This window comes from Entelurus aequoreus, linkage group LG04 (assembly GCF_033978785.1).
Source record: "Entelurus aequoreus isolate RoL-2023_Sb linkage group LG04, RoL_Eaeq_v1.1, whole genome shotgun sequence".
NCBI classification, from domain to species: Eukaryota; Metazoa; Chordata; class Actinopteri; order Syngnathiformes; family Syngnathidae; genus Entelurus; species Entelurus aequoreus.
The window spans coordinates 77,083,062-77,106,947 of NC_084734.1; the positions used below are offsets into that span (position 1 = coordinate 77,083,062).

Below are 23,886 nucleotides of genomic sequence, written 5' to 3' on the forward strand. Positions count from 1 at the left end.
AATAATGTGTACCCCTTTCAGATATCGCATTTAGTTCCCACTAAAACATTCACATGTTGCACAATGAGATGTAAACATTGGATCATGTGTACATTCCTGTAACTTTCTGTTTGTAAAATATATCTTTATTAGTATTTATTTAATATAATAACATTGTTCTATGATTACGGTTCGGGTTTGGTGAATGCGCATATGAAACTGGTGGGGTTCGGTACCTCCAACAAGGTTAAGAACCACTGATCTAGAGACATACTGTAATAACTTGAAGTAAATAATAAAGATTAAAAACCAATTACAAAAAAAATTAAAAAATACAATTAACTAAAAGATGACCTTTTTTATATGTGCATAGAATCAAAAAACACAGGACGAGATGTTGAACAGTCCCTTGTGCCAAATGTGGAGAGTACTCACTCGAGATGTCCTTGTTGTTGAGAGTGGTTGACAGACAACGTGGGGGTGTGGGGGGTGGGGTGTTCTTGTGAGTTGTATATGAGACTTGGTCAGGGTTAAATTCCAGGACAATTGGACAAGCGACACATCTTCAGTAGTGTGCCCTTGCATCATTGGGTGTTTCGGCCTTCAAACACTATACACCCTCCACAAAGGTGGCCCGCCGAAGGATGATCAGTCCTCAGCTTGTGTCCCGTGCTCAACTGTTCCTGAAATTCACCCTGTTATACTGCTGTTTTTGGGGCCCAACTGGGGTCCTTCCGCTTGAGCCAAATCCACTGGCTGCTTCTTTCGGCTGCCTCTGAGACTGCTCTGATGGTCCTCCGCAGGGCCTGACCGTGGCTGCCGAGTTCCCTCAGCAGTCTGATGGTAGACGACGCCACAAATCCTCTGCATCCCACTTCAACTGGATAGACTTTGGTGTTCCAGCCACGCTGCCTCGCTTCTTCTGCTAGCTCTGAGTAGCGCAGCTTCTTACGTTCATAGGCCTCCTCCACAGAGTTCTCCCATGGGACTGTGAGCTCTATGACGTAAGCAGTCTTCACCGAAGGGGACCAGAGCACCAAGTCTGGCCTGAGGTTGGTAGAAGCAATCTCAGGTGGGAAAACCAGTTGTTTGCCGATGTCTGCCAGCATCTTCCAGTCGCGGGCCCTGTATAGGTGTCCTGCTTCTGGTTTGGTGGAAAGCTGTTTGGGTGTTTTCCCGCCCTCTCGGACAAACATTGTTGTCTTCATGGGATTGGATACTCTTGGTGGCAAGGAGTTGACGGCACCACGCATACTCTCCAGGGCTGATGCCAAGCTCTTGAGGACCTGGTTGTGTCGCCAGGTGTATCTCCCCTGCGTTAGGCTCGTCTTACATCCTGTCATGATGTGTCTGAGGGTTGCTGGAGTTGGGCAGAGGGCACAGATTGGATCCTCGCCATACCACTGATGGAGATTCTTTGGTGATGGGAGCACATCATACGTTGCTCTGATGATAAAGCTGATTTTACTTGCTTCCATCTGCCATAGCTCCTTCCAGCTTATCTTTCTCCTCTCCACTCCTTCCCACTGCATCCATTGCCCCTGTTTGGCGAGAGAGACAGCCTTCGCACTCCTTAAGACCTCCTCCTGGCGACGCACCTCCTCCACCACCAGCGTCCTCCGCTCTGATGTTGTAGCATTTTTCCAGGATGGTTCTCTTGCAGTCAGGCCAAAGCCTCCTCTTCCCTGTTGGACCTTTCCCACGATGTCTCTGTGCCTCAGGGCTGCTGTAGCTTGCTGCACCGCATCGGATGGTGTCCACTTCCGCCCAGTTACTAGGGGCGGTGCAACAGTACTAATGGTCTTGTCTCTGGAGTCCTTCAGTGTCATCTGGAGTCTAACTTTAGAACACTTGTATTCCTCAGTTAGACTAGTGAGAGGTAGCTCCAGGATCCCTTTGCCGTAGAGGCCGATGTTACTTAGACATTGTGGAATGCCAAGCCACTTTTTTGCATATGAAGTGATGGTTCGCTCCATCTTCTCCACAGTGGTTACTGGAACTTCATACACAGTGAGTGGCCACATTGTCCGGGGGAGGAGTCCAAATTGTAGGCACCAAAGCTTCAGTTTCCCTGGCAGTAGAGTCTTGTCTATGTTATCCAGGCTCTTCGCGATCTCGTGCCTTAGTTGTTCTATTTGTTGTTTGTCCTTGAGGCTTGCATTGTACCATCTGCCCAGGCTTTTGACAGGCTGCTCAGACACCGTTGGAATAGGGTCTTTGCCGATGTAGAACCTTGTATCTCTCAGCACCCCCTTGATTATGGAGATGCTTCGAGATTTACTAGGCTTGAATTTCATTCGGGCCCACTCGATGTTCTCCTGCAGCTTTCCAAGTAGACGCTTAGTGCATGCTGCAGTAGTGGTTAGTGTTGTCATGTCGTCCATGTAAGCCCTGATAGGTGGAAGACGGAGCCCAGCCCTGGTTCGTTCACCACCCACCACCCACCTTGAGGCCCTCATGATGACTTCCATGGCCATTGTGAAAATCAGGGGTGAAACTGTGCAGCCTGCCATGATGCCTACTTCCAAGCGCTGCCATGTTGTAGTAAAGTTGGCTGTTGTGAAGCACAGCTGCAGGTCTTGGAAGTAGTTCTTGACCAGTGTGGTGATGGGTTCTGGTACAAGGAAGAAGCTAAAAGATTCCCAGAGAAGTTCATGGGGAACTGAGCCAAATGCATTGGCCAGGTCGAGGAAGGTTACATGAAGATCTCTCTTATCCTTCTTGGCTGCTTGGATCTGATGCCAGATCATGCTTGTATGTTCTAGGCAGCCAGAGAATCCTGGAATTCCAGCTTTCTGTACAGATGTATCAATGTATTTGTTCTTTACCAGGTATGTGGACAGCCTCTGAGACACCACGCTGAAAAAGATTTTCCCCTCAACATTGAGAAGACAGATTGGTCTGAACTGGCTGATTTCCGATGCATCCTTTTCTTTAGGTATTAGCACACCACCAGCCCTTCGCCAAGCCTTGGGTATTCCTTGCTTCTGCCACACTACCCTCATGAGTTTCCACAGAAAGCGTAGTACATCCGGTGCGTTCTTGTAGAGCTTATATGGTACTCCGTTAGGTCCCGGAGCCGATGCTGCTCTTGCTCGTCGGACTGTGTTCTCTACTTCTTTCCATTTCGGAGGGCTAGTGTCCAGGTTGAATACAGGTGGTTGAATTGGCGGGATTTCAGGTGGGATGACTATATGCTCCTGCCTTTTTGAGTCGTGGTGAATCTTTTCCAGGTGTTGCTCCAGTTCCTGCTTTGATGTTTTCAAAGTTCCGCTTTTTTCCTTTGTGAAGAGGTCTTTGACAAACTTGAAGGGGTCTTTATAGAAACGAGTTCTTGTGTGTTCTTTCTTCTTGCGAAGCTTCCTCAAGTTTTCCGCTCTCCGCAAGGTTGCTATCCGGCTCTTGATGTCTGCTTGGAGTAGCATGAGACCTTCCCTCTCAGCGTCGTCTGCTTTTTTCCATAGCTTTCTTATCTGCCTCCTCTCTCTGATAAGCCTGTCGATCTCCTGCTGCCTCCTGGATTTAGCTGGCGGTGGTAGATTCTTTCCACTTCTCCCTTTGCTCACTCCAAAACGTTCTTGTCCGTAGTTGTAAATTATGTCGCCCATCCTTTCGATCTTTCCCTCTGCTGTGCCTGTTTGTTGCTCCAGGATTTCTGTAAGGTCCCTGTTGATTGTCTCCCATTCTTTCTTGTCAACAGATTTGGGCCACTTTACACCAGGTTTGTGCCCTTTGATCTTTCTCTCCATTGGAGGTCTTTGTGGTTGTGCGGGCTCCTCCACCAGCATGTCTGTGCTTGTATTACCTTCTTCAGATACAGGGGTGCTGATGCTCTGCGAACTTTGGTTTGTGTCCCGTCGCTGTGCTTCACTCGACTGACTTGACTGATTACTTCGTAACAAGTATTGATCAATGCGAGGCCCTTGTCTCTGCTCTCTCAGGCACCTTTTCCTCCCTTGATGGATCTTTAAGCCCGTTGTTGATGTTACTTTGTTCCAACCACAGATGCACACCTGAAGCTTGTGTCCCACTGCTGTTGTTGCTGTCTCGTGTGTTGTGCTCTCCTTGTTCATAGTGATTTCCGTTCGTAGGTCAGTAACCGTGTTGTCAGCCAATGAGCCATCTTGCGCCCCCGCTCTCGCAGGCTCCAGGGGTATTTTCCTTTGTTTACTTTTCGTAGCATTTTGCGGGTGTCTCCAATTAGCTGAATCAGCGTTGGGGACTGCCATCACGGGGAGCTAGCCCATGACAGCCCCAGTGGGGTCTGTTCCCTCCTGTCAGCTGTCTCTCCAAGCTGTCACATGGACTTTCCCATGTTGTCAGCTGTCCTTTCACAGCCGTCACTGGACGTGTCCAGACGATCAGAATCAAAAAACACAGGACGAGATGTTGAACAGTCCCTTGTGCCAAATGTGGAGAGTACTCACTCGAGATGTCCTTGTTGTTGAGAGTGGTTGACAGACAACGTGGGGGTGTGGGGGGTGGGGTGTTCTTGTGAGTTGTATATGAGACTTGGTCAGGGTTAAATTCCAGGACAATTGGACAAGCGACACATCTTCAGTAGTGTGCCCTTGCATCATTGGGTGTTTCGGCCTTCAAACACTATACACCCTCCACAAAGGTGGCCCGCCGAAGGATGATCAGTCCTCAGCTTGTGTCCCGTGCTCAACTGTTCCTGAAATTCACCCTGTTATACTGCTGTTTTTGGGGCCCAACTGGGGTCCTTCCGCTTGAGCCAAATCCACTGGCTGCTTCTTTCGGCTGCCTCTGAGACTGCTCTGATGGTCCTCCGCAGGGCCTGACCGTGGCTGCCGAGTTCCCTCAGCAGTCTGATGGTAGACGACGCCACAAATCCTCTGCATCCCACTTCAACTGGATAGACTTTGGTGTTCCAGCCACGCTGCCTCGCTTCTTCTGCTGGCTCTGAGTAGCGCAGCTTCTTACGTTCATAGGCCTCCTCCACAGAGTTCTCCCATGGGACTGTGAGCTCTATGACGTAAGCAGTCTTCACCGAAGGGGACCAGAGCACCAAGTCTGGCCTGAGGTTGGTAGAAGCAATCTCAGGTGGGAAAACCAGTTGTTTGCCGATGTCTGCCAGCATCTTCCAGTCGCGGGCCCTGTATAGGTGTCCTGCTTCTGGTTTGGTGGAAAGCTGTTTGGGTGTTTTCCCGCCCTCTCGGACAAACATTGTTGTCTTCATGGGATTGGATACTCTTGGTGGCAAGGAGTTGACGGCACCACGCATACTCTCCAGGGCTGATGCCAAGCTCTTGAGGACCTGGTTGTGTCGCCAGGTGTATCTCCCCTGCGTTAGGCTCGTCTTACATCCTGTCATGATGTGTCTGAGGGTTGCTGGAGTTGGGCAGAGGGCACAGATTGGATCCTCGCCATACCACTGATGGAGATTCTTTGGTGATGGGAGCACATCATACGTTGCTCTGATGATAAAGCTGATTTTACTTGCTTCCATCTGCCATAGCTCCTTCCAGCTTATCTTTCTCCTCTCCACTCCTTCCCACTGCATCCATTGCCCCTGTTTGGCGAGAGAGACAGCCTTCGCACTCCTTAAGACCTCCTCCTGGCGACGCACCTCCTCCACCACCAGCGTCCTCCGCTCTGATGTTGTAGCATTTTTCCAGGATGGTTCTCTTGCAGTCAGGCCAAAGCCTCCTCTTCCCTGTTGGACCTTTCCCACGATGTCTCTGTGCCTCAGGGCTGCTGTAGCTTGCTGCACCGCATCGGATGGTGTCCACTTCCGCCCAGTTACTAGGGGCGGTGCAACAGTACTAATGGTCTTGTCTCTGGAGTCCTTCAGTGTCATCTGGAGTCTAACTTTAGAACACTATATATATATATATACAATAGTATATATATATATATATATATATATATATATATATATATATATATATATATATATATATATATATATATATATATATATATATATATATATATATATATATATTATTATTAATGTTATAAATACAAATCTTTATATATCTAGAAAGGGTGGTCCTAAAGAGGTAGGCATTTTTTTCGGAGGTCTCAAGAAGGTAAAAAATACAAGAATGTGTTTGTGCGTGTGTGTGTGTGTGTGTGTGTGTGTGTGTGTGTGTGTGTGTGTGTGTGTGTGTGTGTGTGTGTGTGTGTGTGTGTGTGTGTGTGTGTGTGTGTGTGTGTGTGTGTGTGTGTGAGAGAGAGAGAGATATCCAGTCCACCCACCAGCCTCCCACACTTTCATACAGTTGAATAATTGCTTAAAGCAAACAATATTTGCACAGATGTGTAAAGTGCATAGGCTCATAAGCACTCACAGAGCATAATAAAACACTGCAGGGACGGATGGATAGACATGACTCATGAGATTTCTCATGAGTGGCTGAGTGACAGCTCCCTTCGAGGGGCTTCTGGGACATGCAGTTCAGCACATGAGGTGCTGGAGTAATGACTATAGATTGGAGGTGGAACAGGATGGAGAGAAGGACGATAATTGAGACTGATGGGAGGGTTTGTGTGTAACTGGTGCAGGGATCCAGCTGCAGGATTCGAACCGCACGCTGAGCATCCAGCGAGTTCGAGAGGAGGATGCCGGCCTTTACACCTGCACCGCCTGCAACCTGCGTGGCTGTGTGCACTCAACGGCGACCCTCCGGGTCATTGGTGAGACAACACACACATTATATAACAGCAATTTCACCCAGTAAGCTCCTCACCGCTGACACGTCGTGTGTAAGGTCGGAATTTTAATCAGTCCCCTTCCACATTTCACTGCCGGAGGCACGCACACTTCCCTGCTATAAAATCAAAATCACTGACCGCTGGTGCAATTTTGTATTCCGGATGAATAATTCAGTAGGTTTGCAGGACAGAGCTTCATGGTCCATATCGATTATATGGGAAATTTTGTCATTACCACACCATCGAGATTTAATGTCGGGATGGTACGCGAATGCCGATGACAGCACTTTCTACAGTCAATAAAATGTCATTCTTGTTCCCACAGAGAGGCGCGGCATCGGACTCTCTGAGGTCGAACACAATCTGTTAAAGGACTGTAGACTAGGGAAAAATGACACCAGAAATAATCTGTCCATCGGCCATTGATAATAAAATAATGGCTAGGATTAATATAGTGCTTTTCTAGATACCGTATTTTTCGGACTATAAGTTGCAGTTTTTTTTCATAGTTTGGCCGGGGGTGCGACTTATACTCAGGGGCGACTTATGTGCGAAATTATTAACACATTACCGTGAAATATCAAATATTATTTAGCTCATTCACGTAAGAGACTAGACGTATAAGATTTCATGGGATTTAGCGATTAGGAGTGACAGATTTTTTGGTAAACGTGTAGCATGTTCTATATGTTATAGTTATTTGAATGACTCTTACCATAATATGTTACGTTAACATACCAGGCACGTTCTCAGTTGGTTATTTATGCCTCATATAACGTACACTTATTCAGCCTGTTCACTATTTTTTATTTATTTTAAATTGCCTTTCAAATGTCTATTCTTGATGTTGGATTTTATCAAATACATTTACCCAAAAAATGCGACTTATACTCCAGTGCGACTTATATATGTTTTTTTCCTTCTTTACTATGCATTTTCGGCCGGTGCGACTTATACTCCGGAGCGACTTATATTCCGAAAAATGCGGTAATTATTTTGGCAGTTAAGAATGTTAAAGGTATTATTACTGTTGTGAAGTAAAAACCACAATAGACATGATATTGCCTTTGACCACTTCATGGAAGACAGCTTTATTAAAAAAAAAATGGAGGCTTCACTACACATCTTAAAAGCTAACTACCCTTCATTCAGCTACAGACATTTGCATCCACATGTTTGGGTTTTATCAAATACATTTCCCCAAAAAATGCGACTTATACTCCGGAGCGACTTATACTCCGAAAAATGCAGTATTTATTTTGGCAGTTATTATTACTGTTGTGAAGTAAAAACCACAATAGACATGATATTGCCTTTGACCACTTCATGGAGGACAGCTTTATCTTAAAAAAAAATGGAGGCTTCACTACACATCTTAAAAGCTAACTACCCTTCATTCAGCTACGGACATTTGCATCCACATGTTTGGGTTTTATCAAATACATTTCCCCAAAAAATGTGACTTATACTCCGGTGCGACTTATACTCCGAAAAATACGGTACTCACAGTACTTTACAGTAAGAACTGAGAACGTATCGTTCCTGCACTCCACATTCGTGCAATGATGGGGGTACAAAAGCTGACCTGAGGTAGACAGACGGAAATGTGGTTTTCCCGACCACCGCAAAGCACTTATAAACACGTGCCACTGGGAGCAAGTTGGGTGAAAACGTCTTGCCCAAGGACACAACGGCAGTGATCAGAATAGTTTTTATTGCCATTGTTTGAGAACGGGTTCACAAACTAGGGATTTTTCTTGGTGCAACCGTGCAACATAAAACACATATAACACAGAATAGGTAATAAAAAGAGCTGTAATATTGCTAACTCCAGGTATCGTTTCACGTAAAACCAAACAGTGCCATATTTCCATAGCTTTCTTGCATGTTACTTCACGTCCGGTTGCAGAATCGGTCGCCTCAAAAACTTGGCGGGCAAACAAGCACCCCGAGCAGCACTCTGATCCAACTCAGTAAGACGGCCTCTAAGTAATGTTGCAATTTTCTATGCTAACAAAGCAGGTACAAAACACCTGAACTTACAGTAAGGCTTCACTATTCAAAATGCGCTAGCTCGATGCGAATTTACCTTAGGCTCCGTTTACACTAAGCCGGATAAGGTTATCCAGGGTAAATCACACCTAACCTTATCCGTGTCCACACACAACAATGCCATCGTTTAAGACCCCCACCCAACTGTGTCCGCCGGCGCAACGCGACCTAGTACACATGCGCGGAAAATGCACACAAAGCGAGGTCTTTCTGAGGTCACTTCCTCTCCGAACTCACTTTGTAAACGATCAATGAGTCCATACAAAGCTAAGTGCCGGAGATTCAAGAATGACACGGCTGACTTACCCGTGTAAGAATGTGTCCGAGGAGGGGGACCTTTAACGATGGTTTAGTGTGGCTGAAACGGGGCTTAGGTTAAATAATTATTCGTTTAAGGGGTTATCCGGCTTAGTGTAGACATGGCCTTAGATTTGCTATACACATGCTACTGATTAGCATTAGCATGGAGATTTTAACACCTCCAAATTTAGCAATCAAACACTACAACTAAGATACATGTTACAATCAAACAGCTAATGTGTAATAAGTACAATACTTACAGTATAAATACTTTTTAGGGCGCAACAAAAGGCTAGTTTTAACTTAATGATAAAGACTACTCTCTGACCAGGCAACACACTGTAGTTTATACACTACTGTCATTTTGGAATTGCAACTGCATCTAAAGTCTACTAAATACTATTTGTAAAAACCACTCAGAAGTGTAAGAAATCAAAACATAACAGCGGGACAGCACAGTTTTTATCAGCTCACTGTTTAATGTTTAATGAAATCATATGTTATTATTAAACTAATTAAAATGGATTAACCCATGGACACAGAAGCACCGGAAATTGGTGGATTCAGTGCCCAGGTACCAGGAATTGGTACCGTATCGATTAAAATGTAAAAAGGTACTCATCCTGAGATAGTGACTAGGATGGTGGAAACTGGATTCGTACCGGGAACCCTCAAGTTTCTGGACGACCACTCTACCATCTGAGGCGCCCTGCCCTGAATCTGTTGCATTTGCTGCCAACGCACAACCATTTTTTTTGATTGATTGAAACTTTTATTAGTAGATTGCACAGTGAAGTACATATTCCGTACAATCGACCACTAAAATGGTAACACCCGAATAAGTTTTTCAACTTGTTTAAGTCGGTCGGGGTCCACTTAAATTGATTTACGATACAGATACAGTATATACTATCAAATATATACTAACATCATAATACAGTCATCACACAAGATAACCATCAGAGTATATACATTGAATTATTTACATTATTTACAATCCGGGGTGTGGGATGTGGAGGAGGGTGAGGGGGGGAGGGGTTAGGTTTGGTTGGTATCAACACTTCAGTCATCAACAATTGCATCATCAGAGAAATGGACATTGAAACAGTGTAGGACTGACTTGGTAGGATATGTACAGCAAGTAGTGGACATAGAGAGAGAGATCAGAAAGCATAAGAAAAACATTTGATTATTTACAATCCGGGGAGGGCGTTAGTTTAGGGTTGAAGTTGCCTGGAGGTGTACTTTTATTGCGGTTTTGAAGGAGGATAGAGATGCCTTTTCTTTTACACCTGTTGGGAGCGCATTCCACATTGATGTGGCATAGAAGGAGAATGAGTTAAGACCTTTGTTAGTTCGGAATCTGGGTTTAACGTGGTTAGTGGAGCTCCCCCTGGTGTTGTGGTTATGGCGGTCATTTACGTTAAGGAAGTAGTTTGACATGTACTTCGGTATCAGGGAGGGGTAGCGGATATTATATATATATTACATGTAACTGTCTCCACAAAGTGTGCTCCAAAAAAATACGGTAGCTGATATTTGCAAAAAATAACGTTTACCGGTTCTAACTGTCTTTGCAGTCTATTCAATTGAATATAGGTTCGAAAGGATTTGCAAATCATTGTATTCTGTTTTTATTTCCCATTTACACAACGTGCCAACTTCACTAGTTTTGGGTTTGGTACATTGTGTTCCCATTTTGAAAAGGTGCTCTCTTTTTGCCTAGGTTCGAGCGACAAGGCCAGCGTGGAGATCGTAATACTCATCGGGACCGGAGTCATCGCGATCTTCTTCTGGGCCTTACTCATCCTCATATTCTGCAACGTCAAACGGGTCAGAGGTCGCCGCTTAACACCTCGTGCGTCTGAGTGTTTGTGAGAGTCTGCCAGAGCGAATGACTCCGTAACCTCTGACTCATCGCGGCTCAGTCACCTTCCTCTTTGAACGCTGGGGCTTTTATCCAGCAGAACAAGGACGAGCGTGACGGGTCCCAAATTGCCATTTATTATTTTGCTAACTTTGTCACATAACACATTGTCACGCGGCCGCTACGCCTGTGAGGAATACTTTGACAGTTCTCTACTGCGCTCTCAAGGTGCTTTCATTTGTCACTCCCAGCCCACGACAACGTTATGTCATGTCTCCGCGTCCCTCAGATTAACCCCGCCGACATCAAGACGGGATATCTGTCAATCATCATGGACCCTGGCGTGGTGCCCGTGGACGAGCAGTGCGAATACCTGCCCTACGACTCCTCCCAGTGGGAAATCCCTCGAGATCGACTCCGACTGGGTGAGCAAGCAGAGATGCATGCTGGGATAATGGAGGGAACAGGTGGAGGGAATACCAAGGGGCAAGACGAGATGGATGAAACTGAATTAGTTTTCCATTCCTTTGAATTCTTAATGGAAGAGTTTGAATTGCAGACTGCCCCCACCAAAAAAAAAAAAAAGTGCTAATGTTTAATATGTGCTCGCTCCCTGCACGGCTCTTTAAAAACACCCCCAGGAAAAGGCATCTGCTCTCCGGCTGCAACTCATTGGAGCACACGCTTTAGAAAAGCGCTGCAAATTGAGACAGTAATTTCTCTGGCTGGTCTCCATAGCTACCAGATGCATTTAGTATTTTTTAAAATGAAATTACCACAGTAAATACCAAGCCCGGCTCTAAATGTTGTGTCTTTTTGCGGCCCCTGGAAACAGGGAAGGTTTTAGGCCACGGCGCCTTCGGGAAGGTAATAGAGGCATCCATCTACGGCATCAGCAAGAACATACGTCCGGACACGGTGGCTGTCAAGATGTTGAAAGGTGGGATTTATCTTTGTGTGTGTAAAATTGTCGACAATCAAAATATCCTTTATATATTCATGGGTCGCCGTAGTGGTGCGGCGTCTGAGCGCCAAATGATTGGAAGGCAGACTTTCAGTTTGTCGGAAGTGTGGCGTGTTTATTGACAAAGCATGCCTTAAACACGTGTAAAACAGGACAAAAAAATCAAAAAAGCGATTTAAACAATCAAAAGTACAAAGCAAAGAATCTACCGTATTTTTCGGACTACAAGGCGCACTTAAAATCATTTCATTTTCTCAACACTCGACAATGCGCCTTATAACCCGGTGCGCCTAATGTACGGAATAATTCCGGTTGTGCTTACCGACCTCGAAGCGATTTAATTTGGTACATGGTGAAATGATAAGTGTGAACAGTAGATGGCAGTCACACATAAGAGATACACTACCATTCAAAAGTTTGGGGTCACATTGAAATGTCCTTATTTTTGAAGGAAAAGCACTGTACTTTTCAATGAAGATAACTTTAAACTAGTCTTAACTTTAAAGAAACACACTCTATACATTGCTAATGTGGTAAATGACTATTCTAGCTGCAAATGTCTGGTTTTTGGTGCAATATCTACATAGGTGTATAGAGGCCCATTTCCAGCAACTATCACTCCAGTGTTCTAATGGTACAATGTGTTTGCTCAATGGCTCAGAAGGCTAATTGATGATTAGAAAACCCTTGTGCAATCATGTTCACACATCTGAAAACAGTTTAGCTCGTTACAGAAGCTACAAAACGGACCTTCCTTTGAGCAGATTGAGTTTCTGGAGCATCACATTTGTGGGGTCAATTAAACGCTCAAAATGGCCAGAAAAAGAGAACTTTCATCTGAAACTCGACAGTCTATTCTTGTTCTTAGAAATGAAGGCTATTCCACAAAATTGTTTGGGTGACCCCAAACTTTTGAACGGTAGTGTATGTGTAAACTGCAATATGACTCAAGAAAACAACACCAACATTTTATATGTTCCATTGAAAATATAGAACATTACACACGGCGCTCAAAAATCGATCAAAATGTTTTGGAACGACTTTGGTGAGCTATGAAGCTGCACCACTTGATGGATTGTACTGTGCTTCAACATACGAGTATTATTATGGTGTGTGTATAAGGTAAGACATTATCCGGCGTTCTGTTTCGTAAACGCAACGTTTCTTACCTTCTGGCACCTGCTGATCTGTATTTGGGATCTGCATAAGTCCTGAAAATTTGTGTGAGTCCGCCTTTGTAGTCCGTGCAGACACCGTAAATGATAAGCTTCTTCTTTTTCTTCTTGTTATAGGACATTCATCCTCCGCTGTTGCCATTTCTAATATACAGTAAAGTAGTGTAAAGTTCTTACTAGGGAGGTCCGATAATGGCTTTTTTGCCGATATCCGATATTCCGATATTGTCCAACTCTTAATTACAGATTCCGATATCAACCGATACCGATATATACAGTCGTGGAATTAACACATTGTTATGCCTAATTTGGACAACCAGGAATGGTGAAGATGAGGTCCTTTTTAAAAAAAATTAATAAAATAAGATAAATACATTAAAAACATTTTCTTGAATAAAAAAGAAAGTAAAACAATATAAAAACAGTTACATAGAAACTAGTAATTAATGAAAATGAGTAAAATGAACTGTTAAAGGTTAGTACTATTAGTGAACCAGCAGCACGCACAATCATGTGTGCTTACGGACTGTATCCCTTGCAGACTGTATTGATATATAATGTAGGAACCAGAATATTAATAACAGAAAGAAACAACCCTTTTGTGTGAATGAGCGTAAATGGGGGAGGGAGGTTTTTGGGTTGGTGCACTAATTGTAAGTGTATCTTGTGTTTTTTATGTTGATTTGATTTTAAAAAATGATACGATCATTAAAAAACCGATACCGATCATTTCCGATATTACATTTTAAAGCATTTATCTCTAGTTCTTACTTATATCTGTCAGTAAACTCGCCATGAAAGCGCTAAAACATACCGGTGTAGTGAGTTTACATTATTCACCCAAGGAACTTTAGTTATTAGAGAGTTCCGGTCGGACGCTTTTTCACAGGACACATTTCCGGCATTGTTATTGCACTAGTGTGCTCCGTTATTGATTTAAGTAAAATCTGAATGTCATTAAAACAGTTAGCTCCATCTTTTGACACTTCTTCCACCCCCGTCCTTGCACGCTACACCGCTACAACAAAGATGACGGGGAGAAGACTCTGCCGAAGGTGAGCTACATAAATAAGACCGCCCACCCTGAAGCGACTGTCAGAAAGCGGCTTGAAGATGATCTGTAAAACCTAATCTATGCAACATTTTAACCACGTAACCACCATTACATGTTATGTAGATCACAAGGAAGTGTTTTCAAATTAGAAAAAAATAATAATAATATGACTCCTTTAATGCGCCCTATAATCCGGTGCGCCTTTTGTATGAAAATAGACCTGAGTAGACCCGCTCATCGGCAGTGCGCTTTATAATCCGGTGCGCCCTATGGTCCGGAAAATGCTAGCAAACCAATAAAATAATGAGGTGAAGACCTGTTTAGACGAGTGATGAGTACCAAGTTCATCCACTCTGTCACAGTCAGACAATTGAAATTCTAATATAAAAGGCAGTAAAACACCAAACAAATAAAATGTAAACTTGCATAAGCTCACTCGGACAGAACACATTAAGCCTACAAAGTCCAGCGTATCAACAATCATAAAATTGAGCTAAGTAGAGTTTTATGTCTTTTCCAGGCGCAAACATTCCCCAGTCCTCTAATAGTGTGAGGCACTTCGTTCCATTCGGATGACGCTCTAACCGAGGCCGACTTTTTCCAACTTTACCGTCAGAGGCGTCGTTAACCTTAAAAAGCTGACCGATGAACGTGTGAAATGATTATGTATTTGCATCATTGTGGTTCTTGTCCAGCATACTGGAGCTTTCTCTCAGCAGAACATCAGTAAGTTGTGTCCTACGGTGGCAAATACTCAGAAAAGTCCAAAACACACGCAAACCTCAAAAAGATAGAATACAGAGGAAACACAACACAAGTACGATAAAAGGGGAAGATAGATATCTACACGTAAATGTTGCATCTGACGCCGTTATCAGACGTATTGGTCTGATGAAAGCCCTGCTCAGGATGGTGGTCGTGTTGATGTGCTTGACCAGCCTGAAGGTGGCATCTACGTATAAACATCTAAGTGTAAGTCCTAGCAGTCTGAGAGGGATACACAAGTACATGAGGGGGATGCCCAGAAGAAAGTTGACAAAGTGAAAAGCTACATCTTCTGTATTTATTCAACTTTTCGGGCAATACACTGCAAAAACTGAAATCTCAGTAAGATTAAATATCTCAAATAAGGGTGATATTTGCTTATTTTCTGTCTGATAAGATAATTCATCCCACTAAGCAGATTTTATGTTAGAGTGTTTTACTTGTTTTAAGAGTTTTGGTCCTAAATGATCTCAGTAAGATATTACAGCTTGTTGCTGAGATTTGATGACCTATATTGAGTAAAACATGCTTGAAACTAGAATATCAACTGTTGCAAAGCTGTGTCATCAACACTCACAAGTATAAAACTACTTTTTTAAAGTAATAATTTCTTATTTCAAGCATGAAAAAAAAAATCATGACTTTGACACAATTGTGTCTCATATTAAAACAGATGACAGCCAAATGGACTTTGCGGTTTTATTTTCAATGAAACAATAGAAAACGTACTCATATAGTAGTACAGTTGTTATTAGTGAGAATATACTTATTTTAAGGTATTTTTGGGTTCATTGAGGTTAGCTAATTTTACTTGTTTTGGAAAGTCTTGAAAAGCCAAATTTTCTTATTCTATTGGCAGATAATTTTGCTTAGTTCAAATAAAATACCCCTAATTTTTATTTATTTTTTTTCTTGTTTTTGAACACTGACTTTTTGCACTGCACACAGTACATCTCTTTACTTTTTCCACATGTTGTTACGTTACAGCCTTATTCCAAAATGGAATATATTTATTTTTCTCCTCAAAATTCTACATGCAAAGTAGAATTTTGAATAGAATCATCCCATAATGACAATGTACTCTTTTTTTTTTTTTGAACATGGTGCAGATGTATTCAAAATAAAATAAAAATAACATGTATGTACATATTCACAGCCTTTGCTCAATAGTTTGTTGATGCACCTTTGGCAGCAATTACAGCCTCAAGTATTTTTGATTATGATGCCACAAGCCTGGCGCACCTATTTTTGGGCAGTTTTGCTCTTTCCTCTTTGCAGCACCTCTCAAGCTCCTTCAGATTGGATGAGAAGCGTAGGTTTTTATCCAGGATGTCTCTGCACATTGCTGCATTCATCTTAGTCTAGTCAGGGAGGTGACCAAGAACCTGGGGCCGTACTTATCAAGCTTCTTAGAATTACTCCTAAGAAGTCTGCTAAGAGTTGACTTAAGAGTAAATGAATTCTTCGCTGAAAGCTGCACTTAAAAGTTAGTTATCAAGCGTCTTACTCACACTTTCAGCGAAGTGTAGGACTGAATCTTAAGTGTCACACTCAGAGCTGAATTACGACATTACTATGTGCCGTAAACGGAATTTTAGGTGACGTAATTTCTGTGTCCATAGAAATGACCAATCACGGAAGGGAATCCGTTGTCTAAGAATAAAGAAATATCTTGGAAATATTTAAGTGGACAATGGGAGTGTATATTTTGACAATAAACTACAAAATAATACAAAACAAACTAGTCCCCGCCGGCACTCACGCTACCGCTCCCTCTCTTCTATGGCCCACACACTCACTGACGTCACTCACCTCACGGCCACACACATACGCTACTGTCATAACATTTTCTTTCCAATTCATTAATTAGGCAACTAATTTGTGGGTGGCTCTATATATACTAGCCCACTGCAGACACATGCAGAAATCAACAAGGAATCGAAAAGTATTAAATCTGTGACAAAAATAATATCCGCTCTGTCTAAACGATACCGTTTGATCAGCTGCTCGTCATAAAAAAAAAAAAAACATTGTTCCGTTCCCTGAACGTTCGCGCACGTCTCTCTCGCCTCAGTGCCATCCCCTGCTGGCAACTCCTAACCACTTAAGACACCTCTGAAGGTCTCTTAAATATCGTGGAGAGTAGGAGTGATTCTTAGACTTAAGAACGTTGATAAAAAGCTTTTATTCTTAAGTTTGAGAGTAGGACTAAATTTCGCAAATTCTCAGGACTTAAGTGTAAAATGGCACTCTAAGAAGCTTGATAAGTACGGACCCTGATGGTCACTCTGTCAGAGCTACAGCATTCCTCTGTGGAGAGAGGAGAAACTTCCAGAAGGACAACCATCTCTGCGGCAAACCATCAACCAGCACTCTATGGTATAGTAGCCAGACAGAAGCCATTTCTTAGTAAAAAAAAATAGTTTGCCAAAATGCACCTGAAGGACTCTCAGACCATGAGAAACAAAATTCTCTGGTCTGATGAGACAAAGCTTGAACAAAGCTGAAATTAAACTCAGGCGTGAAAGCCAGCCGTCATGTTTGGAGGAAACCAGGCACCGCTCATCACCAGGCCAATACCATTGTAGTGGCAGCATCATGCTGTGGGGATGTTTTTCAGTGGCAGGAACTGGGAGCTTAGTCAGGATAGAGGGAAAGATGAATGCAGCAATGTACAGAGACATCCTGGATTAAAAAAACAATGCTTCTCATCCAACCTGATGGAGATTGAGAGGTGCTGCTTAAAGGAATGGGCAAAACTGCCCAAGGGTAGGTGTGCCAAGCTTGCGGCATCGTATTCAAAAAAAGACCTGAGGCTGTAATTGCTGCTAAAGGTGCATATCAACAAAGCATTGAGCAAAGGCTGTGAGTACTTATGTTTTTTTTCAGTAAATTTGCTAAAAAAAATAACTCATAACTTTTTCACATTGTCATTATGAAAACATAAATGAATGTATTCTATTTTGGAATAAGGCTGTGACATGACACAATGTGGAAAAGCGCTGTAAATATACATTGTAGAGCTACCGATGTAATGAGTTGTGTTTTAATCACGGACAGACCTCTAAGTCATACTTGCCAACCCTCCCGGTTTTACCGGGAGACTCCCGGTATTCAGCGCCTCTCCCGATAACCTCCCGGCAGAAATTTTCTCCCGATAAACTCCCGGTATTCAGCCGGAGCTGGAGGCCACACCCCCTCCAGCTCGGACATGAGTGGGGACAGCGGCGACAGTCTGTTTTCACGTATGCTTTCCCACAATATTAACAGCGTGCCTGCCCAATCACGTTATAACTGTAGAATGATCGAGGGCGAGTTCTTGGTTTCTTATGTGGGTTTATTGTTAGGCAGTTTCATTAACGTCCTCCCAGCACGGTAACAACACACAACAGCAGTCACGTTTAGTCTACCGTAAAGCAGTTTGTCTGCCGTAAACAGCAATGTTGTGACACTCTTAAACAGGACAATACTGCCATCTACTGGATAGCCTCCAGAACACTGAAATTCAAGTATTTATTTTATTTATATGTATAATAAAATATATATATATATATGTATATAGCTAGAATTCACTGAAAGTCAAGTATTTCATACATATATATATATATAATATATGAAATACTTGACTTGGTGAATTCTAGCTTAAATATATTCCCCTCTTAACCACGCCCCCAACCACGCCCCTCGCCCCACCCCCCACCCCCAGGTATCGGAGGTCTCAAGGTTTATGTAGTAGAATTTCTGACCTTTTGACCTATATTTCTTGTCTTTTAAGAATGTCCGCTCATTTTCAATACTCTTGTATTTTTGTGCCATTGAATGGACCAGTTGTAGGACAAAAGTGAATATTAAGTCGTGCCAACCTGTCTATAGAATGTGTTGACTGTCTAAAGGATTCGAGTTGTTATGGAACAGATAGGAAAAGCAAAACAAGACACTGACGCACTCGATAAGGAACGATGACGCACAACAGACATATAAAAAATGGCAGAAGACCGGAACTCGGGAGTGATTTTGGCTTGTGTGTGTCTTGTTGGCTCCGGAGTAACTTGTGGTTTGTCTGCACGACCAACTCAATTCAACCTGCACTTCTGATAATGGGTAAATAAATTTGTTGTACTAAACTACTTTTGTTGCCTGCTTAAGCTTCGGACAATCCACTACATTGGCAAGTATGCTCTAAGTCAGGGGTCACCAACGCGGTGCCCGAGGGCACCAGGTAGCCCATAAGGACCAGATGAGTCGCCCGCTGGCCTGTTCTAAAAATAGCTCAAATAGCAGCACTTACCAGTGAGCTGCCTCTATTTTTTAAATTGTATTTATTTACTAACAAACTGGTCTCACTTTGCCCGACATTTTTAATTCTAAGAGAGACAAAACTCAAATAGAATTTGAAAATCCAAGAAAATATTTTAAAGACTTGGTCTTCTTTTGTTTAAATAAATGCATTATTTTTTTTACTTTGCTTCTTATAACTTTCAGAAAGACAATTTTAGAGAAAAAATACAACCTTAAAAAGGATTTTAGGATTTTTAAACACATATACCTTTTTACCTGTTATAGTCCTTCCTCTTCTTTCCTGACAATTTAAATCAATGTTCAAGTAAATTTATTTTTTTTATTGTAAAGAATATTCAATAAATTTTTATTTAATTCTTCATTTTAGCTTCTGTTTTTTCGACGAAGAATATTTGTGAAATATTTCTTCAAACTTATGATTAGAATTCAAAAAAAATTATTCTGGCAAATCTAGAAAATCTGTAGAATCACATTTAAATCTTGTTTCAAAGTCTTTTGAATTTCTTTTAAAAATTTTTGTTTTGTAAAATCTAGAAGAAATAATGATTTGTCTTTGTTAGAAATATAGCTTGGTCCAATTTGTTATATATTCTAACAAAGTGTAGATTGGATTTTAACCTATTTAAAACATGTCATCAAAATCCTAAAATGAATCTTAATCAGGAAAAATTACTAATGATGTTCCATAAATTATTTTTTTAATTTTTTCAAAAAGATTCGAATTAGCTAGTTTTTCTCTTCTTTTTTTCGGTTGAATTTTGAATTTTAAATAGTCGAAATTGAAGATAAACTATGTTTCAAAATTGAATTGTCATTTTTTTTGTGTGTTTTCTCCTCTTTTAAACCGTTCAATTAAGTGTAAATATCATTAATTATTAATAATAACATAGAGTTAAAGGTAAATTGAGCAAATTGGCTATTTCTGGCAATTTATTTAAGTGTGCATCAAACTGGTAGCCCTTCGCATTAATCAGTACCCAAGAAGTAGCTCTTGGTTTCAAAAAGGTTGGTGACCCCTGCTCTAAGTTGACTTATGCAGTGCAGTAAATAGACACAGCTTTGCCCTGCTCATTATGGCGGCCGCGTTGGCGTCCCCTTAAATGGACAGCAGAGTCACAGATGGCATCCACGTATTCATATTTATCCAGGGCTTACTTTCCAGTAGCATGCTCACTTCCAGTTTCATGGTACTTTCCTTGTGTTGTCCCCACATTGCACTCGTGTGTTTTGGACGTTGCTGTGCATTTGGCCCACATTTGTGTTTGGTAAAAGTTGCGTGTTTTCTGGCGGTTTGTGTGTGTTTTGGGCGTTGCTGCGCATTTTTTAGTTGCGTGCATGTGTTTTCTGGGTTTGTGTCCCTGTTCGTGTATAGAAACAGAGCTGAGATCTGGGGCCGTATTTATCAAGCTTCTTAGAATTACTCCTAAGAAGTCTGCTCAGAGTTGACTTATGAGTAAAGAAATGTTTCGCTGAAAGCTGCACTTAAAAGTTAGTTATCAAGGGTCTTACTCACACTTTCAGCGAAGTGTAGGACTGAATCTTAAATGTCACACTCAGAGCTGAATTACGACATTACTATGTGCCCTAAACGGAAATTTAAGTGACGTCATTTCTGTGTCCATAGAAATTACCAATCACGGAAGGGAATCCCTTGTCTAAGAATAAAGAAATATCTTAGAAATATTTAAGTGGACAATGGGAGTGTATATTTTGACAATAAACTACAAAATAATGCAAAACAAACAAACAATATTGGCAATGAATCAAAAATAAATGTTTCCTTTTCTTTCCAATTCATTAATTAGGCAACTAATTTGAAACTGGTGTGGGTGGCTCTATATATAATAATATATATAATATATATATATATATATATATATATATATATATATATATATATATATATATATATATATATATATATATATATATATATATATATATATATATATATATATATATATATATATATATATATATATATATATATAAAACTAATACCCGCTATGTCAACGATACCGTTTGATCAGCTGCTCGTCATCAAATAAAGCCAGGACATCCTTCCGCTCCCTGAACGTTCGCGCACGTCTCTCTCGCCTCAGTGCCATCCCCCGCTGGCAACTCCTAACCACTTAGGACACCTCTGAAGGTCTCTTAAATATCGTGGAGAGTAGGAGTGATTCTTAGACTTAAGAAAGTTGATAAATATCTTTTATTCTTAAGTTTGAGAGTAGGACTAAATTTCGCAAATTCTCAGGACTTAAGTGTAAAATGGCACTCTAAGACGCTTGATAAATATGGCCCCTGGTTTTTACTCACTTTTTAAAAAGTGAATTATATTTATATAGCGCTTTTCTCCAGTGACTCAAAGCGCTTTTACATAGTGAAACTCAATATCTAAGTTACGTTTAAACCAGTGGGGGTGGCACTGGGAGCAGGTGGGTAAAGTGTCTTGCCCAAGGACACAACGGCAGTGACTAGGATGGCGGAACCGGGAATCGAACCTGGAACCCTCAAGTTGCTGGCACGGCCACTCTACCAACCGAGCTATACCGCCCCACTCACAAATGACCAAACAGAAGCGTGAGTTATGCTGGTCCTAAAGCAGGGGGGGTCAACTCATTTTCATCAAAATTACAGCTGCTTCAGAGGGCCGCCTAAAATAGCAAAATATAAATAAATATAACAATAAAATGTAGAGTATTAACGCCTCAATTGCCGCTTTTGATGTTTACCAACAAAGCTGCTTTGGTATCACAAGTCAAGGTGACAGATATTGCAGAATTTATATCAAAACACAATTAACCCCCCCCCCCCCGGTGTCTCCTAGCCGCTCAGGCAAATCACGTTGTCTAAAAATGCATTTTTCCAACGATAACATGACATCGCATGGGTGCGCTCTTTCAGTCAATTAGAGCGTGACGAATATATATATATATATATATATATATATATGTATATATATATACAATATATATATATATATACACTACCGTTCAAAAGTTTGGGGTCACCCAAACAATTTTGTGGAATAGCCTTCATTTCTAAGAACAAGAATAGACTGTCGAGTTTCAGATGAAAGTTCTCTTTTTCTGGCCATTTTGAGCGTTTAATTGACCCCACAAATGTGATGCTCCAGAAACTCCATCTGCTCAAAGGAAGGTCAGTTTTGTAGCTTCTGTAACGAGCTAAACTGTTTTCAGATGTGTGAACATGATTGCACAAGGTTTTCTAATCATCAATTAGCCTTCTGAGCCAATGAGCAAACACATTGTACCATTAGAACACTGGAGTGATAGTTGCTGGAAATGGGCCTCTATACACCTATGTAGATATTGCACCAAAAACCAGACATTTGCAGCTAGAATAGTCATTTACCACATTAGCAATGTATAGAGTGTATTTCTTTAAAGTTAAGACTAGTTTAAAGTTATCTTCATTGAAAAGTACAGTGCTTTTCCTTCAAAAATAAGGACATTTCAATGTGACCCCAAACTTTTGAACGGTAGTGTATATATATATATATATATATATATATATATATATATATATATATATATATATATATCTCGGCCCAGGCCAAATTGTTTTAACCCAATGCGGCCCCCGAGTCAAACAGTTTGGGGACCCCTGCCATAGATTAAAATTATTTTACATTATCATATATTATTTCATTACTATTATTTCAAACGTTGTGCGGATAAGCGGTAGAAAAATGGATGGATGGATGGATATACTGAGTACAATAATAACGAATAGAAACATGGTGATAGATCTGAGTGGTCTTTACAAGATGATGACATAACTGCATTGCACCTTGCATTGTACACATAGTTGACTTGTTTAAGACTAAAAAAGCAGGTGTTGATCAAATACTTCCCTGCTGTGAGATGTATCATGATGTTGCTGGTGCGCAGCCTCTTGTGCTAATAAAAAAATGAATATTTTTCACATCTTTATTTCACACAAATTACATACAATACTGATAAGAGTAACGATGAATACCGGTATCCATAAGGAATATTGAAATTGGTATGTGAAAAATCCCAAAGATATACATCACTACCGGCGAGTACTGTAAAACACACAGTAAAACCCACGTGAGGCTACTATATTGAAACGAATGTAAAAGGTGACTATATGGTATTTCATGTTTTAGAAGGCTCTGATTATGTAAAAAAAATTATTTAGAAATTCAAAAACAATTGTTTTGTGCTCTAACTGAAAATATTTAATTAACTGATAATAATCCTACTTCATGGAAATGCGTTTAACGTGACCAATACCAATTAACAGTGAGAAATACTGTTTTTTTAATGTCTGCCATTTCTAGCAGTGTGCACCCACAATGTCATCATTTACCATATTTTTCAGACTATAAGGCGCACTTAAAATCCTTTCATTATCTCAAATTCGACAGTGCGCCTAAAAACCCGGTGCGCCTATTGTACGGCATAATTCTGGTTGTGCTTGCCGACCTCGAAGCAATTTTATTTGGTACATGGTGTAATGATAAGTGTGACCAGTAGATGGCATTCAAACATAAGAGATACGTATAAACTGCAATATGACGCCAGTAAACAGCACCAAAACTTTAAATGTTCCATTAAGAATATAGAACATTACACACGGCGCTCAAAAATCTGTCAAAATGTTTTTAATACGACTTCGGTAAGCTATTAAGCCGCACCACTTGATGGATTGTCGGCGCATTAAACACACAAGTATTAATATGGTGTGTGTATAAGGA

At 41.4% G+C, this 23,886-nt stretch overlaps 1 protein-coding gene across 3 annotated transcripts in view; it reads left to right on the forward strand.

Annotated features, from left to right (window-relative positions):
- Nucleotides 1-23,886, forward strand: part of flt4 (fms related receptor tyrosine kinase 4) — a 222,213-nt gene that overhangs the window by 174,805 nt on the left and 23,522 nt on the right. For all 3 annotated transcript variants that reach the window (XM_062045717.1, XM_062045718.1, XM_062045719.1), the window contains exons 15-18: nucleotides 6,511-6,642; nucleotides 10,739-10,845; nucleotides 11,169-11,304; nucleotides 11,715-11,819. In XM_062045717.1, coding sequence (XP_061901701.1) covers nucleotides 6,511-6,642; nucleotides 10,739-10,845; nucleotides 11,169-11,304; nucleotides 11,715-11,819 — 480 coding nt within the window. The remainder of the gene's footprint in view (nucleotides 1-6,510; nucleotides 6,643-10,738; nucleotides 10,846-11,168; nucleotides 11,305-11,714; nucleotides 11,820-23,886) is intronic.